The 19,724-nt window shown below is 31.4% G+C and overlaps 1 protein-coding gene and 1 long non-coding RNA gene across 2 annotated transcripts; one reads left to right on the top strand and one right to left on the bottom strand.

Moving 5' to 3' along the window:
* The first annotated feature begins 382 nt into the window (after nucleotides 1–382).
* Nucleotides 383–3,888, top strand: LOC139906917 (uncharacterized). The gene is made up of 2 exons (XR_011783111.1): nucleotides 383–889; nucleotides 950–3,888. It is a non-coding gene; the product is annotated as an uncharacterized lncRNA (long non-coding RNA).
* Nucleotides 2,618–8,996, bottom strand: LOC121127875 (uncharacterized). Its single transcript, XM_040723441.2, has 2 exons — nucleotides 3,741–8,996; nucleotides 2,618–3,669 (listed from the first exon to the last, which is right to left on the bottom strand). Exons 1-2 carry the CDS (start codon nucleotides 3,786–3,788, stop codon nucleotides 2,701–2,703), a joined length of 1,017 nt encoding a protein of 338 aa, XP_040579375.1. The 5' UTR covers nucleotides 3,789–8,996; the 3' UTR covers nucleotides 2,618–2,700.
* Between the last annotated feature and the right edge of the window lie 10,728 nt (nucleotides 8,997–19,724).

Genomic DNA, 19,724 nt, shown 5'->3' with positions numbered 1-19,724 from the left:
ACAAACTTATTTATAATAGGAGAGATCCAGGATGACCAAGAGACATGAAGAGAAGAATTCACGTGGAGGAATAATGTAACACTGTTTATAAGATCATGTGTATTCTAACTATACTCTAATATATTTACAAAATACGAGACTATTTATAATACGTAAAACATAGTACTTTAATACATAAACGTATATACAAGAAAATAAGAACAAAAAAGGAAGTATGAAATACATAACAAAATATGGATAGCAACAATTTCTCGATGTTATGCAAGTATAAAACTGTATCACTTGGGAAAACTAGAAACTGAGACTGTCGAAGGAACCAAGATTCGTTGTTTCCTCACAAATCTTATACAGCTTAAGAATCAATTTTCATTGTGTAGTTATAGGCTTCATACGATTCAATGCGAATTTAAATACCAATCGTAGATATTCCTTTTAGAGATGAATTATGATTTATGATACTCCTTCTTAAGAGTGAAAATTGAGGTTGATGAATTATTACAACATTAATGATAAAATATTTTGCATTTCACAGAATTTATATTTATACTCGCCATTTTGATAAGATAATAATTTGAAGTAAGCTGAGTCCCCTTATTATCCATTAGGCCCCTAAAATCACATTATTAAGTAAAACGAAAAACCTATTTAGTCTATAATATTTGAATGTTTGGATCCTTATGTTGTTTGTATTCATCAGCTGTCTCTCCCTTCAATTATTTCATCAAGTAAGAGCTCTAAATTTTTTATCTTTATGCTTTGTATTCATCAGCTGTCTCCCCTTCTATTTTTACTTCAAGTAAGCACTCTATATTTGTTTATTTCTACGGTTATAAATTATGATCACAGAGCATATATATATATGGAGGTCTATTAAGACCAATACATACAGGTACAAGGTGCAGTTTTACAATTAACAATTTTTAACAGTTTTACAATCTTTAAACTCCAGTTTATCAGATTTAACAGACAATTTTGCATAAATTCGGTTTACAAAGTGTTGAAAATATTCTCCAAGTACGACCGTCTTACAGCGATCATTGTCGCTCTCCGTTGAGGCTGTTCCCCCAAAGAAATCATTTACTTTCTGAAGTTGTCCCCTGCCACCGTGTACAAAGTCGCAAAGAAGTTTTGCAGGTTGCAGCCGGAAGACCATATCTCTACCAGCAAGACAGCACACACGCTCATACTAGCCATCTGGTACAAAATTGGCTTTCGGACTATTTGGAGATGTTCTAGTCTAAGGAAATGTAACCCCCTAGCTCCCGGACTACAATCTTTTGGACTATTTCGTGAGGGGTGCCTTGGAGAGGGAGTTCAACAAGCGTGATCACAACAATTTGTCTTCTCTGAGAGCCTCCATTATTGAGGCTATGAACAATATGAATAAAGATCACCTGATCAAGACGTGCAGTAGGTTCCGCGCCAGGTTGGAGGCCGTGCTTGAGGCTGAGAGTAGTTGGATTGAATGATTAGGTTCATGGAGGGTCCCTACGTGTGTATATAAATGAATTTGTATATATTTCAACTAATTCCAGAAATATAAAGGTTTATGTCCTGGTTTCGAAAATTCTTAATTGTAAAAACGCACCCTGTAAATAAAGGTGAGGCAGCAAGGAAATTCTACGATTGTGTTTTTTTCATTTTCAAGAGAAGAAGGAAATTTAATAGCGTCACTGCTTATGCACATAATACTCACTCTGTCCTGCATAATTGTAAAGTAATAATTTTAAAATACATACTTAATTCATATATAGACACCTTGAATAAGACGATACTGTGGCTCTTTTTGATAGTGTTCTTTAGCTCGTTATTTATCCATTTGACTTTATAGTGAAGCAAAGTACGGACAATAATTAGAGCTAACTTTTTATGAACGTAGTCTTGGCAAAATGTAGGAGGCCATATATTTACTTAAGAATAGTGATTTTAGGAGCTTAAGAATCCCATTAAATGATAAGTGACAGAAAAAGCAGAAGTTGCTCTCAAGTAAAATGTTTTAACACATTTTTGTCCTCTCAGGTCTGTATCATATCTCTTCAGCCACATGAACATTTCACTGGTTTCTATCTCAGATGTAAACAAAGTTAGCTTTGTGCCTAGGTAACTGCATGTCTCTCAAGAAGCAACATGTAACTTGATGAGATTTCTTAAACAATATCTAGCAAAATATTCTAATGCTTGATTCTCTGCAGTACATCAAGGCTGGGGTCAAAATATACAAATTTGCGACATGATATCTCATCTACAATTAAGTTGCACACTCGATCCTTTTTGTCTAAAGTGTTACATCTCAATGCTGATTGCCCTTCGGAAATTAGGGTGAACTCCTCTATATAATTTGGTTACTTCCATGATATGTCCTGAAGAATTCGATTTTGTACTTATGAATTATTATTAATACTGTGCTTGTTCGAATAAGAAACTAGTGTTTTTATTTGGATTATCTTCCAAAGTATATGATCAAGGAGCTCTCCACAATTCAATTTCTACCTTAATTTTATCCATTGATTTATGTATATCAAAAAGTTAAAAACACTAGAAAATCGGTTACTTGAATACTGAACATGTGGATGTAAGACATAAGTATCTAGTACCTATTTAAATAAGGAGAATAATATCATTTTTTTAAAGACTGATAGTATTTATATTCAAAATTAATTTACAATGGTACACATTCGTAATATAAAATGATTTTTGTTGTTATTTATTGAGTAATAATTTAGATTCTATTGATGCAATTGATTTTTCCTGTATTTTCATATTTAACCATTTATATAGACTATTAACTGTAGACTGTTCAGCTCTGGTTTGAACGCAATAACTCTTGAATTCATTAGTATGAACCGTACCCAATATTTGATATAGGTACATCATAATTTTTATCTCCATGTCTCCTTCTTTTCCCACTCTACAACTTTGTTGCCTTATAGTATATATTTTGAATATCTTCGTCGAAAATGCAATTAATGAATTAACATCACTCATTTGGCAATTATTTTTTTTCAAATCTTCTAAAATGTTCACCACTATTTTATCTTCATTTCCATAAATTCTCTCTAAATCCTTAATTATTAGAATATAGCTCAAGAAGTTAAATCCATGTAGATATGTATGGGCTAAGAAACATCTCAAATCTTCTTGAAGTGAGTTGAACAAAGCCTGAACCTTGTAGATAATTGGACAAGGAGCGATTCCAATACTGGCCATAAAGTTTTGTCGCCAATCAAAATATTTTTTATGATCATTACGGGAATTTTTTTCAATATTTTCTAACCGCTTCATTGTTACATCAAGGCTCTCCTCATTAATAACTTGAGAAGAAGCGTTCCATGGAGGAGGAAGTAAAGAATACAAACATCCTTCAAGCTCCATAATTTCATTGTGAGAACTAGAGTTCTTATAGATGAAAGTGCATACATTCTTTAAATTTACATCCGAATGTTCCAATCCATCTATTTTGGAGATTATGGGAGCAAGATAACGTTTTCTTAAACTTGTAAGACTTAAATTAAACTCTCCATGGTCTACAGGATCTTTGTGAGGGGTTTCCAGAAGAAATTTCTGTTTTTCATATAGTTGACCGACTCGCCCATATTTTAAGACACTTTCCAATTCTTGTTCAATACTTATCACATTATTGATCTGATCTTTCTCCAAGACATAATTTACCTTTTAAATTTTATTTAATAACAATAGTATTTAAAAGAAAATGAATCAGAGTCCACGTATTATCTACTAACCTTATTATAACAATTGTTGGAATTATTGGGTTTCTTTTTGGGAGCCATATTATAAGTAGTGCTAAGAACTCCAATTTTCCTGAACTATATAACTTCTTAAATATCTGATATGATTTACGTTATATCTAATCTTATCCTTGATATCAAATGGAACTTTAATCTTTAAATATATGAAAAATAAATAATTCAATATAAGGTGGATTTATAGCAATAATCAAATAATGATTTATTTTTCAATTCGACTGACATAATCAGGACGCATAATAATCATTAAGTATATTATACTTAATGATGACATAACAATAGTACAATTCAAATTTTCAAAATAAAGTTATTAAATATACTCTAATCCATGAGTCAATTCATATAAACTATAAAGGTTGATAAAAAGTTAAAAACAAAACTATAATCTTTTATCATTCATGGAATGTTCTTGCCAGACTTTATCCACACGTAGATTTCCTGAACCGTCAGATTTATTGGAAGAGTATTTATTTTTGATGAATCCTAGAAATCCCTTTGATGAAGAGGAATTCAAATCCAAAAATCCGTATGAAGAGTCTTTTTGTTGTTGTCCGAGGAAGTTGGAGGAAGCAAATGTAGACATACGATTAAGCGTTTCAGGAAACACAAATTCACCCATTTATAATTTTTCGAATAGGTTTTTTCTTGAAGTGAGATAAAAGATAAAACAAATGATATCTCAGCAACTGTAACAGAGATGACTGACTTATAGTTTATGAAAGTAAACCTGGAGCTTTATATACGCTGCCTTTGGTTATTTATTATTTATGTTATATTCCAAGGAAACTTATTTTTGATGAGAAGTAAATCTTCTTAGATACAAGGCGGGCGAGAATTTTTTGTACGTATGTCAGTATGTATGTAGAAATTAGTGTTGCATTTTCGGTCTGAAAATCCTAGATCGATTCTATGGAGCATTTTCACTGACCTCATAAATTACATTATAATTGAAGGAGACGTCGTTTGGGTTGATATTTTTAGCCATAAAATGGACAAATTTCAAATAAATCTTCATGAGGCTTTGAGAATGAATAAATATTAACATCTGTATTGAACATTAATTGATGCCAATGATAAACACAAATATTTGAATATAATTAAAGTAATACGTTATAAAAATGTTTCGATTTGTACTTTTTTGTACGACAAAAGTAGGATAATTAGAGAAACATATTTTATTACCTCCTCCAACGAAGTTATATTTTTGTATCTGTTTGTTTGTGGGTGTACCAGGATAACGGAATCCAACTTAGTATGAAGATTATATATGGTCACAGTAAGAGGCCATTTAATTTTGAGAGGTCAAAGTAGCACCAAACGTTAAAAATACATAATGGGCATTAACTTTAGAATATTTTATGTACAGATCTCAAATTGGCGTAATTATTTTGGTTTAATAAATATGATTCATAAAGCAAAAAAAAAACAAGGTCAAGATTAAAGGTCAAAGTCACACAATAGGTCAAAAATCCATTGTCGACCATCACTTTTGAACATATTGAGATATAGAGTTGAAATCATCTCTTTGTAACACAAAATACATATATAAGTAACACATATTGAATGCTATGTATTAAACTTCATTAAATTCAACACTTCAACATTGCACATTCAAGGGGCTGGGTTTTGAGTTTTTTTTTTTTTTTTTTTTTTTTTTTTTTTTTAAATATCCAAAAATTAAAATTTTAAGAAACCAGAAAAAAATTTCAAATATGAAATTTCAAAAGCAATTATTAAATTTTTCGGAGAAATTTTTTAAAAATCTATAGTTATTTACAGATAATTTAATTTTTTGGAAAAAAAAATTGAAAATTAAAATAAATTTCAAATATAAAATTTTTTGGAAAAAAATAGCAAATATTAAATTTTCTAGTATGAATCAACAATTCTTTTTTTCTACAGTCCCTGCCCTGCGGACGCTCCTGACAGTTTTCTTTGAAGTAATGATACTATATTTCGTAAAAATATCCAAAGGCGGAGGTTTGAGCTCTACCGAGTACTCAGCCCATTTTAGTTTTTTCCACGGTAATAGTTAATTTTTGTACACAACATGGAAAAATAGATAACACTTCTATAGACAATTAGGTTCAAGTTTTTTTATTGGTCCCATTTTGAAATCCAAAAGTTCTGCCCCCTCCCCCAAAAAAGCCTCACATCACGTGTAAACACTATAGATGAATTGTTGATGTCAGTTGGCCTACAATAACGGCATATGAAGTTATATGTGTTGTATAAATCATAGTTGTTCAACTCATAAATCAGGAATTGGGAGAAAATTGGTGGATATATTGAGAGCAAAAAAGTTGGACCAGGATTTGAAAACGATTAAATTTTAGTCTACAGTCTAAGATCGCAGTCTGGACGGAAATATTGATCCAAGTCGGTCATGAAAAAATTACTCATGGCCGAACCGAAAGAAACAACACTATTTGAAATGAACGTAATACTAGTATCCAGTTGTGGAAGGAAATTCTAGAGGACCAGCCTATAACTGAGCATAGTAGAGTTATTACTTATATTGTGAATGCATGCCTTTGTAACCATCTCAAATATCATATATGAATTTCATTTGAAACCCGCGTTAACATATCATTAATCATTGTGTCAGTGTTCTCTCTAAAATAAACTGGTTAATACTGGTTTTACTTTGTTTTTATAACAATACGGATACGCTCAAAAAACAAATTGTAAAATGTATATTCATATAGTGACGTGTAGAGGCAGCATAAAAAGATACTGGAATTTTAAAGAGAAGAAGGAGAAAACTTTTTTTTCCTAGCTTTTATGACTTCATTAGAAATTAGACTACGATACTGTTCAAGGATAAAAAAATATACTTAAGCCTGAAATTTGTTTTTATTCAGGTAAAATAAGAATATTGTAAAAAGTGTAAAGTTTTTGATAACGTATCTTTTCTATGAATTTTATAATAAATATAAAGCTGTGAATTCGGTCATTCCATTTAAACGAGTAAATCTGCAGGGGATCTTCTTTCTCCCTTTATTATGTGATTACTAGTGATGAGTGATGACTAAGGGTGATAATTTTGGTAAGAATACAAAAGCGTGATGATCATTGATTAAATAATATACATCTTCTTCTATCAATCATGGTTATCATTCCCGATTATTCAATATTAATATAATAATATTAGATGGGGATAGTCGATAGAGAACTGAATAAAATGCCTAAAATAACTGATGACTTATGGTTAGACTCTTGATGAGTCATGGACTACTCTGATTATGAATTTGATTTATTTTTCTTTTCTCTTTCTATCCCACCTTTTCGCTTAAAAATTCAAAAGTGACTGAAGGCGCGTAATAATATATTATTTGTGTTCAAATATAATACTAAATAGCGGGGCTCCCAATTAATTATTCGAAAAATGTCACTAACATTTTTTGCAATGTCCGTACAAATTGTAATTTCTTATTCTTTAACTGCATAATTTGATTAGAAAATCGTTTATTTTGATTACCCCGTATTAATTTATACTCTCCTTTCATTTTGATCTATTAAAATTACATGTTATTATATTTGTATGTGTAATATACCTGTGGGCATTTGAACTTTGGGATGCTCCACATAATAGTTATGTTTTATTAATTTCTATTAAAATAGTTAAAAGTACACCATAAATATATTTATCATCCATTGAATATTCAACTGTTGCATTGCCTCATCCAAAGTAGTATAAATTCTTCAGTCTTTGGTAAAAAGATTGCGGACAAAAGCTTTATCATTGTGAGACAAAAATGTCGTGGGTAATATCAATGTGAGCAATATGATTGTGTGTAATTTCGTTGCAATTTATATTATTTCGGAAGATAAAACTATTGAATGATGAAAAAACAAACATGCCAGGGTAGAACCCTTCTAATCTATAATACATCCTTGCACACAGGTTGAGTAGGTGAACTGCTCTGACCCGGGGAAAGTGTAATTTATCCGCCGCCGCTTCTCTGAGCATCAAGGTACCCTTATAATATCCCAAAATACACCCCAGGCCACAGGTTGTATACATGAAGTGCTTGGCCCCAAGGCAGTTTAAATTCTTCCTCTTCCGGGTTTCTAAACACCAAGGAACCCTTCTAACATTCCATAGTATACCCTGGCCCACAGGTTGTGTAGATGAACTGTTGGGCCCCGAGGCAAGTTGAATTTATCCGTCGCTGCTTCCCTGAGCATCAAGGAGCTTAATTAAGAAGTCTTATAAATTCAAAAGATATACATTAAAAATACTATATTTCAATGTCTTACCAAATTTTGGCAAAATTATATTTTTAATTATTCATCAAATACATAATAATTGAAAGGTTTTCCTTATCAGGGGCGTCTGCAGGATTATATTTTGGGTGCTTCATTTTTTTTTTTTTTTGAAAAATTCTACCTTAGGAGATATCATTAGGAAAAATTATAAATTTAGTTCATACCATAAGACGAATAAGGAAAGATAACTCTACTCCTCCATCGCCAGAGTCTAGGCTTGGATTTGAAACCCCAGCCAACCTCAGAGTTATAAACTTAGGAGAATCAATTTTATTGTTTGATTCTGGATCAATAGATAAAAATTGAATAATTATTTATTCAACTAAAAAGAGCATGGAAATAATGAAGAGATACCCTCATTGATTTGTGAGTATAACTCTTAAAGTTACTCCTATTATTTTTTATAAATTAATTATTTACGGTAGACATACTTGTCATGGATACAGTAATTCCATGTGTATAAACACTTCTTTTAAACTAAAGTCGTGAGACATACAGAAGATGTTATGATGGACTAATAAGGAACACATATGGAGTTGCATTTAATCCCATCAGTGTATTAGCTGATTTTGAACTAAATACTATATCTACAACTAAGAAACTAAAGTTGTTGGATTTTGTTTCATTTGGGTTTTATTACATTACCTTTCCTACCTCCTGATAGAATTATAAATACGAGATATTTTTCCTGAGGATCCCAGAGTCATTGCCGATTATTTTTTAGATAAATGAAAAGAACAAGAAGAGAACCAAGATACCGACCAGCTTTGGGGAATATGAATTAAAGGAGCGGAAGAAGGTTTACCTTGAACAAATAACTCCTTTAAGTCTTCGCATATGGATTTCCAGTCTTCCATACAAAGCCAGAATCCTTCACTTAGGAAGCTTTTTCAAACCATCATTAAGGAAAATGGCTTATAAGAAGTTGGCTTCCAACAAATTATATCAGGATCAGTTCCTTTGCCCCCCAAAAAAAAAAAAAAAAATATATATATATAAAAAAAGATAAATGATGCACTAAATAATTAATTTAATTCAAAATATAAATAATATGCTTATTCTTGATTTTTTAGGTGGATGCGCGATAAATATAGAAATAAGTGTATAATTTGAAAATTGAATTTGTTTTAACTTATTGTAATATATAATACCACAAAAGTAGAGGATTCCGAGTCGTCTCCTACATAGGTAGGATGGAGGCTACGTGGAAGCAAGTAAATACCTAGAAGGATGAAGGACTAAACGAATAAAATGTGTATTATTGTTGGCGAGATTCCTCAACATACTAAAAAGATCAGGATGGCAACGTGTAAGATGATAGATTGGTAAAATTATTATAAATACAAGTTGTAACTCATAAAAATACATCCCACTTTACCTATCAGCTATTATTGATTAATATTAGACTTTTAACCTTTAAGTGTCTTTTTGTTGCACACATGAAACATACCAACCACACCCCAAGTTGATTTAATATTCATCAAGAATGTGTCAAACTGAAACAAGTGCGAAGTTGGTAAGTGCGAGTAAATATTCCTTTAATATTGATGTTGCATCAGCACACGCGCTAAATAGTTAACTAGTCAATAAAAAACCATTTTAGGGCTAAAGTATTTTTTATATTTAATTCAAAATATGTGTGACTATTTATTTTATTAAATAATTCGTCACTTCTATTTAAACCATCAACATAATAGTCAATTAAAGAAAATTATAATTTGTCACAATAGTTTAACTATCATCCACGAATAATCAAGATTTGTCAAAAAGTTACTCTAAATTATTAAAACAATTCTACAAAGATAATTACATCTTGTTCTTTCACAGGTTTCCGATCCAGATTCTAAATGAGAATAATCCAAAAAGTTTTTAAATTTAAAATTAATAATAGAGATATTCTATAGTTTATTTTGTTCTTTATCAAGATCAAAAGCCTTCTCCCAAAAAGGCGCATAAAATAGCTTTGAATCAAGTCAAAAATGGCGCATGAATTAAAAGTATACTATCTTAACATTAGACAACAAAATTATAGGAGAATACGGATCCTTTTTTAAAGATCCTACTCCAAGATTGGACCTATAGATCAAAGTGTTTGAATGCCATCCCACTCAATATATTTTTTTTAATTCGTCCCCCCAAATAAGCTTACAGAGTTGAAACGAAATCTGATAAGAATCTGGGGGTATTTTGGGATATTAGAAGGGTACCCTGATGTTCAGAGAAGCGGCGACGGATAAATTCAACTTACCTTCGGGCCCAGCAGTTCACCTACACAACCTGTGGACCAGGGTGCATTAGAGCATCTTAGAAGGGTTCCATGATGCCTAGAAACGCGGCAGTGGGGGAGTTTAAACTGTCTTGGGGCCCAGTACTTAACCTGTAAAACATGTGGGAAGGGTGTATTTTGGGATATTAGAAGGTTACCTTGATGCTCAGGGAATCTGCGGCGAGTAATTCAACTTTCCTCGGGCCCAAGAGTTCACCTACACAACTTGTGGGGCAGGGTATATTATAGCATGTTGGAAGGGTTCTATCCTAGCATGTTTCTTCATCATTCAATAGTTTTAACGTCTGAATATAATATAAATTGCAAAAAAATTGCACACGGTAATATTGTCATGCAATGAAATTACTCACAATCACATGGCTTCACGATGATATTACCCACAGAGTTTTTGTCTCACAATGATAGGGTAGTCCAGTGTTAACTTCGTCAGCTATTTTCAGTTTCGTCTCGCTTTCGAAAATTTATTTAAATATATACTTATTACTTACATATAAAAAAATATATAGTTTACTCAATTCAGTATCTACAACTAGACTTGGGAAAGGTTGGATTAAGTCATGGATCTTGTGCCTCATTTTCAAAAAAGGTTAGACTTTCATAGCTTCAATCGGCTTTTTCTGCCAAATAGCCGAGTTTTTGTATCGTTTTTTATTTATTTCATAGAACTCGAATAGCAATTTATGAGTTTTTCTCGTAGCACATCACTAATTTAAATTCTTCTTTGACCAATCCCAATTCGGGGGGATCTAATAAATGAATTAACATTTATTATTCAGTAAAGTATGTTGGAATGTAATTGGAACTGAATCCAATAATTTTTAAATTTATTGAATTTTATTGAATCGACCTTTGCGTATACTTTAAGTCAGGCTTGGACATTGAAGAAAAAACGAACGGCGTTCACTCTTTCCGTTCATTTTTTGAAGGAATGAACGACGAAGGGAAAAAAATGAACGAAACATGAATGGCGTTCATTTTGACGTCCATTTTCTTATTGTCCACAAGAGTTAGCTTTTTGACTATTTTTCCCAAAGATTACTACTTCTTTTTTTCTTGATTATGGATATAATTATTATTATCTTTGATGGAGGTTAAAATATGTTTATTTAGTCTATTTTTTTTTTTTTTTCAATCCGTTGCTTCGTTTAATTGCACCATTCACTGGAAAATAAGTCATCTCAAGATAGCATTCAAAATCACAAATAAGGTGTAATTGATCAAATAAAAGGTATAATGGACGTTAATGCATTTATTTATCTTGTATCTGGTAAAGTTTTTATTTAATTTGTTTACGTGAAGTACATAAATTTTAACCCGACATTGAACCTTCAATCTTTATTACACTGTACAGTTCAAAAGTACTCATCGAGTCGAGTATAAGAATATCTTCCCACGCTCTCCAGAGAATAAATGAGAATAATTGAAAAAAACGAGGTTTAAAATCGAGACAAAAGTACTTTCCTATTGTGCAGTAATAAATAGTGTAGGACTAATGTCGGATTAAAATTGATGTACTTTTCATTAACAGATTAAATAATAACTTTACAAATAGCTAGATAAATAAACGTTTTTAAATCCATTACAAGTTTTCTTTGATCCATTATACTTTATTTGTAATTTTGAAGGCTATCTTGAGATGACTTATTTTTTAGGAAATGATGCAATTAAACAAAGCAATGGGCGAAAAAAAAATTAAACTGGTTCAAAAATTAAGAATTAATCTACATTAAATATAAATGACACAAATTTATTTCTCCCCTTTAAGTAATGAAAAGCCAGCCTTTCTAGTGGGATCCCCAAAACACTTCTATACTTCCAGGCATTCCTCCTGCAAGTTTTTTTCTCTCGGTAAATCGGCATTTTGTAACATACCTACTTTATTTGCTCTATTTTTGGGGAAGGTATTATATATAATTATATAATTTACACTTACATATAGATTTCCATCGTGAACTCCAATCCAAGGTAATTAATTTACTGAAGATCCAAAACACTATCAAATAAAACCACCATATATTTGGGAAGTTGCCCACTAATAATCATTTAATAAACTTAGAGGGAGACATATGTTTTTAAGGCCCGGTAGCATACACAGCTTGATGAATGGGCCTAGCCATCTGTGGAGGATTTATTATTGCAATATTAAATTCAAACCATTTGTCTTAAACTATAATTTGCAGTTGCGAGTCTTTGAGTACATAAGACTAGTCAATTTTATAGCTTTATCTTAAAAAAAAAGCGAATGGATGACGTTTGATGACGCTTCTCCCTACTCTTACTTCTTCTATTTAAATTTCATATACATATATGGTATCATGATCAACCATGCAATCGAACAGGGCCAATCCGAATCAATTTGGCACCTTATACAAAATATTTGCCAATAATATATATATTCAATATTAAACTGTTACACAAAGCTGAATACATTAATTGTCTTAGACATTTATTATATTCTGACAAAATATAAATACTTCTAATAATATAATAAATAATTAAAAAAATGTAACATCCATAGCCAATACAAAATATAAAATTGAAATATGTACAAAAAGAGAACTGTATACAAGTGTTACAACATAAAAATATTACACGAATATATGTATAGTGTATACCGTTGATATGCAGGATGACCTTATTAACTGTTAAGAGCAGATTCTCATAGATTTCATGTATGTCTTTGACGCCAAAAATCATCAATTATTTTACTCGACTTGCTTGAAATTCTTTGGCAACTGCAAATTTCTTTTTGTAAGGTGAATTGGTAGGACTTACAGGTTTTTTACAACATTGACGCAGGCCTTCAGAAACCCACCACCCCCATTTAAAGCCCAGCTGAACCATGTAATTACAATTATGTATTTTTTGATTGACAGACTGTATGAATGATGCAACATTGCTGCAGTACACAACTCGCCTCTTTGTTAATTTTCCTTCATCGGCATCCTTGGTCTCAAATTCAATGAGTCTTAAATTGAAATAGGGACTCATAAAACACGTAGTAATGTCTATATTAACTTGTCAAAACGATTAATATATTCTTTAAGATTATACTAAAACAGAAAACAAATACATATTTCATTATTATATATAATACATTAGGTTTGACTAATTAATATGAAGATAATCTAAATTCATTATTTTTGGCTAACTTCTTTGGATATAGGGCAACGTTATTAATTTCTTTATATCTGGAACCGTGAGAGTATGTAGATTTAATAAATACAAACTGATTTTATGGAGCTTTTTTTAAAACCTAATCCTGCTTTCTGAGAGGATTTGGCTTGGACGTGTCCGCCTTGTAACTCTTTCGCCTTGTGATGTTTTCGTCTAGTACTATTTTGTCTTGCGACGAATCCGGCTTGATACTTTTTTGCCTTAGATAAAAATAGAGGCGGGGGGGAAGGGGACAATACTTCTTCTTAGTTATATATATATTTGTGGATATGATATATTTATAAAAATATAAATACAAAAACGTCTCAAGGCGAAAATGTCGCTTGGCCAAAGTGTTACAAAAATTTTCTTTTTAAAATTTCATTTTCTGTGAATAGCTAAGGATTTTTGAAATTTTTCAACTAATAATTTCAAATTTGAAATTATTTTCGAAATATTTTATATTTGAAATTTAATTTTAGAAATTTTTTTCAAAAAATTCAACTTTTTGTAAGCAGCTGTGGGGTTTTGAATTTTTTCCCCAAAAAAATATTTTTTTTGTGAACAGTTGTGAATTTTAGAATGTTTTTTTCCAAAAAAATTAATTTTTACATAATGGCTATGGGATTTGTTTGTTTTTTTCAAAAAAAATAATTTTTGACAATAGATATGGATTTTTGAATTTTATTTCCAAAAATTTAATTTTTGAATTTTTTTCCCAAATTAAATAATAGAAATTTCATTAGATGTTCAAAATTAGTTGTGCAATTTATTTTTTCTGACAAAAAAGCAGACTGCTATATATTATGTCGATTATAATTGTAATACCTCATGCCACATCTTTCATCTCACATAAATATTAGTACTTCTCTGGTGTACAAGTTATAACTTGAAAAAGCAAACAAAACAAGTTTAAGAATTTAATGCGGCCTCTTTTGTAGCCTCCTCATCAAAATTTACAGCAATATCTATCAACTGTAGTCCGAGAAGCATATACTTTCTTTATTTTTAAGAAATTAATTAATTAATTTTAATTCCATTGTCTATCGTTATCGCTTAATTTTTGGCTTGTTTGTGACTTTATTTTTGCTCAATGTACTTACATAAGTCCTGCTTTTGTAATAACATAAAATGTATTGTCATCGAAGTTTAGAAGGCTTAATAGAGGGAACGGTTTTGGCTGGATGCAATCTTGAAAGTTATTCAGGCAACAATACATAATATCGAACACAAAATATGGAATTTTACAATTACCGTTATGAAGTAGATATTTCATTAGAAGCAAGGTTAAATAGAAATACAAGGGTTATACCATAACGCGTGTACGACTGGTGTTTAACTTCCACCACGCTTTTAATATGGACGTCATAGTAGATGAGTGGTTGTGTGCTTGTCAAAATCTGTTTTTCTTACCCAGTAGTTGGTACAATACATCATATTGAAAATTCTAGCCAGCCCGATTATAAGATGGTCTAACCTTGTATTTCTATTCACCTCAATTACAAGGAATAATTGCTTACCAATTGTATTTCAATCATTTCTTCTAAATTTTTGGCTACAAATTACAATGTAAATTCAAATCGTTAAGTTATTTAATTATAGGATTTAAGGTAATTGTTTGACCTTTTAACTAATTTTATACAAACCAGACCTTTACATTCACATTTGTCCGACCGTCCGGTACATAATTTTTTTTCTGTCAAACAGGCTAATATTATGTATATAATATCTGAAAGGACAGGTGGTCTTGGTGCACGGTACTATAAATCATTTTTCCTCAGGACATTTTTGCTTAAACAATTTTGCCTTAAAGCTTTTTAACCTGAAAGGTATTTAGGCTTAAAATATAAATAAATCAAGTTTATACGTAGTTATTGCTATTTTTGGATGAAATAGATGTTCCCTTTGAATTTATTAATAAAAGTATATAATTTTATTACTATAAAACGCGTTAAAGGGTTGTTTTCTGTTGGACTAATGATGGAATTTTGCTCTTTCATAGTATTAGGCTTGTTTTTCAATCCATGAGTCTTTTCTAACATGAATAATTATCCATCATGCCTAATGACGAAGTAGTGATTGGCACTTCTTCCGTTCGAATCGTTGTTCTATTTTATTTTTCTTATTATACTAATTTTATATACTATTTTCTCTCTGATTCGAACTCATTACATAGTTAAATTTAGATAGTATGTATGTATTGAAATTTTGTGGATAACTCTATCAATATTTATATACATTTTAAGGCAAAATGGCTTTAATACAAAATGTTCTAGGGCGAAATTATTTAAGGCAAAATGTACTGAGGAAAAATAGTGTTTGACAAAAATAACTAATGCCAGTGGTCCCAATTCATGTAAACTTAGTACGTTTTGACATGTAACATATTAGTATTATCATATGATCATTGAATTCTGCTTTGTTTTATCAAATTGACATTGGCAGCCTCTATTTTCTGCTTCCGCGCAATCATAAAGCACAACTTACACATATGCAAAGTGTAACGAAGTAGAAATAAAAATTGTCTGTATTTTGCCACGTTAAAAAAATAGAAAACAGAACCGAAAATCAACATGATAACCCTGATAATGGAAGAATGTTTTGGAGAAGAGCAACTTAGCTGTCATAACGTTTTGTCAGATCAACTAACAAGAGATAAGAGACACTTCCCTTTGTTTTTTTCTATTGATTTCTTGTATTCTTCTTCTTACCTCAGCCAACGAATTTGAACAGAAGTTATGTTTTTACCCATGTTAGATAGTTAGTCAGTTTGTTAGTAACACAACACATAAAAACCGCATAATCGACTATAAATGTAGAATAAATTGAGATACATAATTCAATTTGATTTTAAGCAGAGGTTTTGTGGTCGTTGCTCTAGTTTTTAATGTCATGAAATTTAATATATTAGCTATTATTTTATATAATACACGCAACTTCATCAAAACTGATTGTTACTAATTTGATTCCCAAAATTCGCCTAAACTAATAAATATTTTATAGTAAAACAATTTATTATTTTTACTATAAGGAAATACAAATTTTATCTTGTTTTGTTAACATTATTTTAAAATAAGGCTATATTTTTCTCAAATTCTTATATTCATCCAAGAATTTTGAGGATTTTAATTGATATTTACGATCTGATGGAATATCTAAAAAAGTGAGTCTAGATTGATTGGACGTAATTAATATAATAGTTGCACGCTTTATCGTGTAATTAAATACGTTTTATTCTTCTTAGGGGTTGTTTGTTTGTTTTAAACCAGTTCACTAACGTTGTAATATGGATGTTGTAATATCTAAAGACGGGTATAACAAAGGAACAGTTGCGTAAGATTATTTGATTTTATAAGTTACAAAATGAATTATCGACTCCAAAATAATGCGTAAAATACCTTTATTTGGATGTGAACTCTTCTCTTGTAACCCAGTCTATCAATGAAAACCTAAAAAAATAGATGATATGTAAGCAATGCCTATTTAATAGGGCCTTAGGCCCCTCCATTGAATGTAAAAAGTATTAAAAATCTGACACATTGAATATATTTTCAATAAAATGACATTAATCTAAATGAATAAAGCGAAGTTTGTCTGTCTATTTGTACGTATGGAAAATAGTCATGTGTTGCATTGTATCAAGGACTCCTCTAAGTAGGACAGGACACTGCCCTCACGCGTTTCCAATATGGGTCTTTGTTTATTCTATTGGAATGTCTCTTTTAAAGTGTTTTGCTACAAAATAAAAAGTTTGTAAAGGTATTTTGCTAGGGAAAATCATCAAAACAATAAAAATGAGGCTATATATTTCTAATAGAAGGGGTATTGTATTAGTACTTTAGTCAAAATAAATATTAAAAACATATAAAAAAGAAAAGGCACTACCAAAAAGTACAAAGTTTGTCCAAGTCTACAAGTCAGAAGATTTTGATTGAAACTTAGCTTTTTTTCTATAATCTTCTAATTTCTTAGTTGCCATTTTCTTTTTTGTTAAAAGTCGGATGTCATCATTCAGTTTAGCACTTAAATTTTTGCCCATGACATTAAACAAAGCGAATGAAATTCTTAGAAGAAAAGCTTACCAGGAGTGTCCTTCCTAACACTTAAATCCCACAATGGCGATAATGTCTGAGTTTAAACTGTCCTGAATCCTGTCAATGAATGTGGCAACAAATGAAGCTCTAGGATTTGGGGTGCCAAGTAAACTGTCTTTCTCTTCAGGAGTAGTTGTAAGAGAACATGGAGTGAGCATAAAGACAGGAGAGGTGGAAAAGGTCGGATGGAGTCGACAACCCCTCTGCTAGAACTCTTTCAGGTCTATATGCTGATTGGTTGGGCTATCGAAGGTTATTGAGTATGGGGGTGTGTCTCTGATGACCATTAACTCTTGGAAAGAAAAACCAATATACCCGGCAACAAAGTAGAGAGCATTACTCTCTCCCTTGGAAGGTAGATCCTGGTGATCATCTGGTTGTCAGGTAGTCAAAATGAGCTCAGCTTTTATGAGGTCTTCATCCAGTAGAGCTTTAATTTCTGAAGTAGTCATACCTAAAAATTTAAAAAAGTAAAATATTGTAATTACATTATTATATTGTAAGAATAGGTAATACCTAAATAAAGCAGCTTACTATTATCAAATATCTTATTTACCTCAGAATTTGACAAGACTCAGAATACGCTTAGAAACTTGTGTAGGTTCAATCTCTGAGGAGTTGAGAAACTTCAATAACTTGTTGAGAATAACTTCCCAGGTCTCTGTTTGATTCAAATATTCTTTTGCTCCCAGAAAGGAAGCCAAATTGATGGCTTGAATCACAGTGTTGACCTTGCCTTCTTAGGTGATGTGTGATACTACCTTTTTGTCAATGGACAGACCAGATTGGTACATTTTGAATGACATATCTGTCTCAAACTGGATGCTGGCTACTACTTGGGGGTCCAATTTCTCATCATGGGATAGCTTCAAAAGGGCAAGACTTGGTTTTGTGATGAGGACAAAGTCTGATGGGAGTGTCTCCTTGGCCAACTGGTCACCAAGTTCTTCCACAGAGAGGACTGACTCCTCATTCAAGAGTTCAAATTCCAAATACTGTTGTAAGTCATTTAACTGTTGAACCCTACGTAATATGGTCGCAGCTTGAGTTGACCTTGATGACGCTATATGAGTTGAGAGGTAGTTGGGGCTGTTTGGCCATAGGGATGGTTCTACATCTGGTTTGAGGTACCTGTAAAAGAAGGACAGTTATAAGCATACGCATCAAGAGTGAGCAGCTGTCTTAACTCTTCTTTAGAGTCTTGCCAAGGGTATGACTTCTTTTAGACTCAGAGATGAAATCAGAGTCGTTGAAATGCAGGGAACACAGCTTTGTACTTTTGGATGGTGCCTAATCTGTCTTCTTCAGATCTGTTTCTCTTGGAATGGCTCTCAGCCAGGAGGTATCAAGTCCGGGGTTTATCTCTTTGTTTGGCCACATATGGATCGTAACACCAGACTGTTGGTGCTCGTTGTCATAGCCCGTTCTACACCCTGGAGCACAACACTTAGTGGGCATGATTGGAATTACAAAACACAATAAAGATGGCGTCCGCAAAGTAACTAATAATTACTAGTTATTACTTATTATCTTAGCAAACACGTTGCATTGTTTTTTTTTTCAATAGCCCCATGTTGTACGCATATTTGAATTCATGTTTGCGCGTGCCCGGTCCTGCTTACAGGATTCCTTGACTGTATATATTTTTAATTTAAGAAATAACAATGTAGTCGTATTAATGAAATATTGCAGGCGTGTGCATGTAACATCGAATATGCAGCACTGTTTCTGTTCTTTTTTGTAATTGCTCTCTAATGTATATCATAATTCATATGGATTTTCCGTATATGTTAAGATTTGAATAAAATGTAAGCACTGGGATGTAGAAATGAATTAACTTTTGCATGCGTTTTGTGATGACCCAGAATGTATATATTTGGTGGTCTTGAAGAAATAGGATTGGTTTCTCATTGGTATTAATAAGGATTAAATAGGGTACGAAATTGCAAGTAAATTATATCAACCAAAAAATTAAATAACTCATCAGGGCTACCAAAGTTGGTAGATTTATTTTTCCTATAAGATTTTAACTATATAAAATATGAAATAATCCAATTGCTTCTGCTCGTAATCTTAAATTACATGAATAATTATAGCGGGATTTGATGACGCATTAATTATATGTCTTTACAATGATTATTTTAATTAAAA

Source organism: Lepeophtheirus salmonis, chromosome 13, assembly GCF_016086655.4.
Source record: "Lepeophtheirus salmonis chromosome 13, UVic_Lsal_1.4, whole genome shotgun sequence".
NCBI lineage: Eukaryota > Metazoa > Arthropoda > Copepoda > Siphonostomatoida > Caligidae > Lepeophtheirus > Lepeophtheirus salmonis.
Note: the sequence above shows the minus strand (reverse complement) of the source record. Positions and strands in the feature narration are given on the sequence as shown.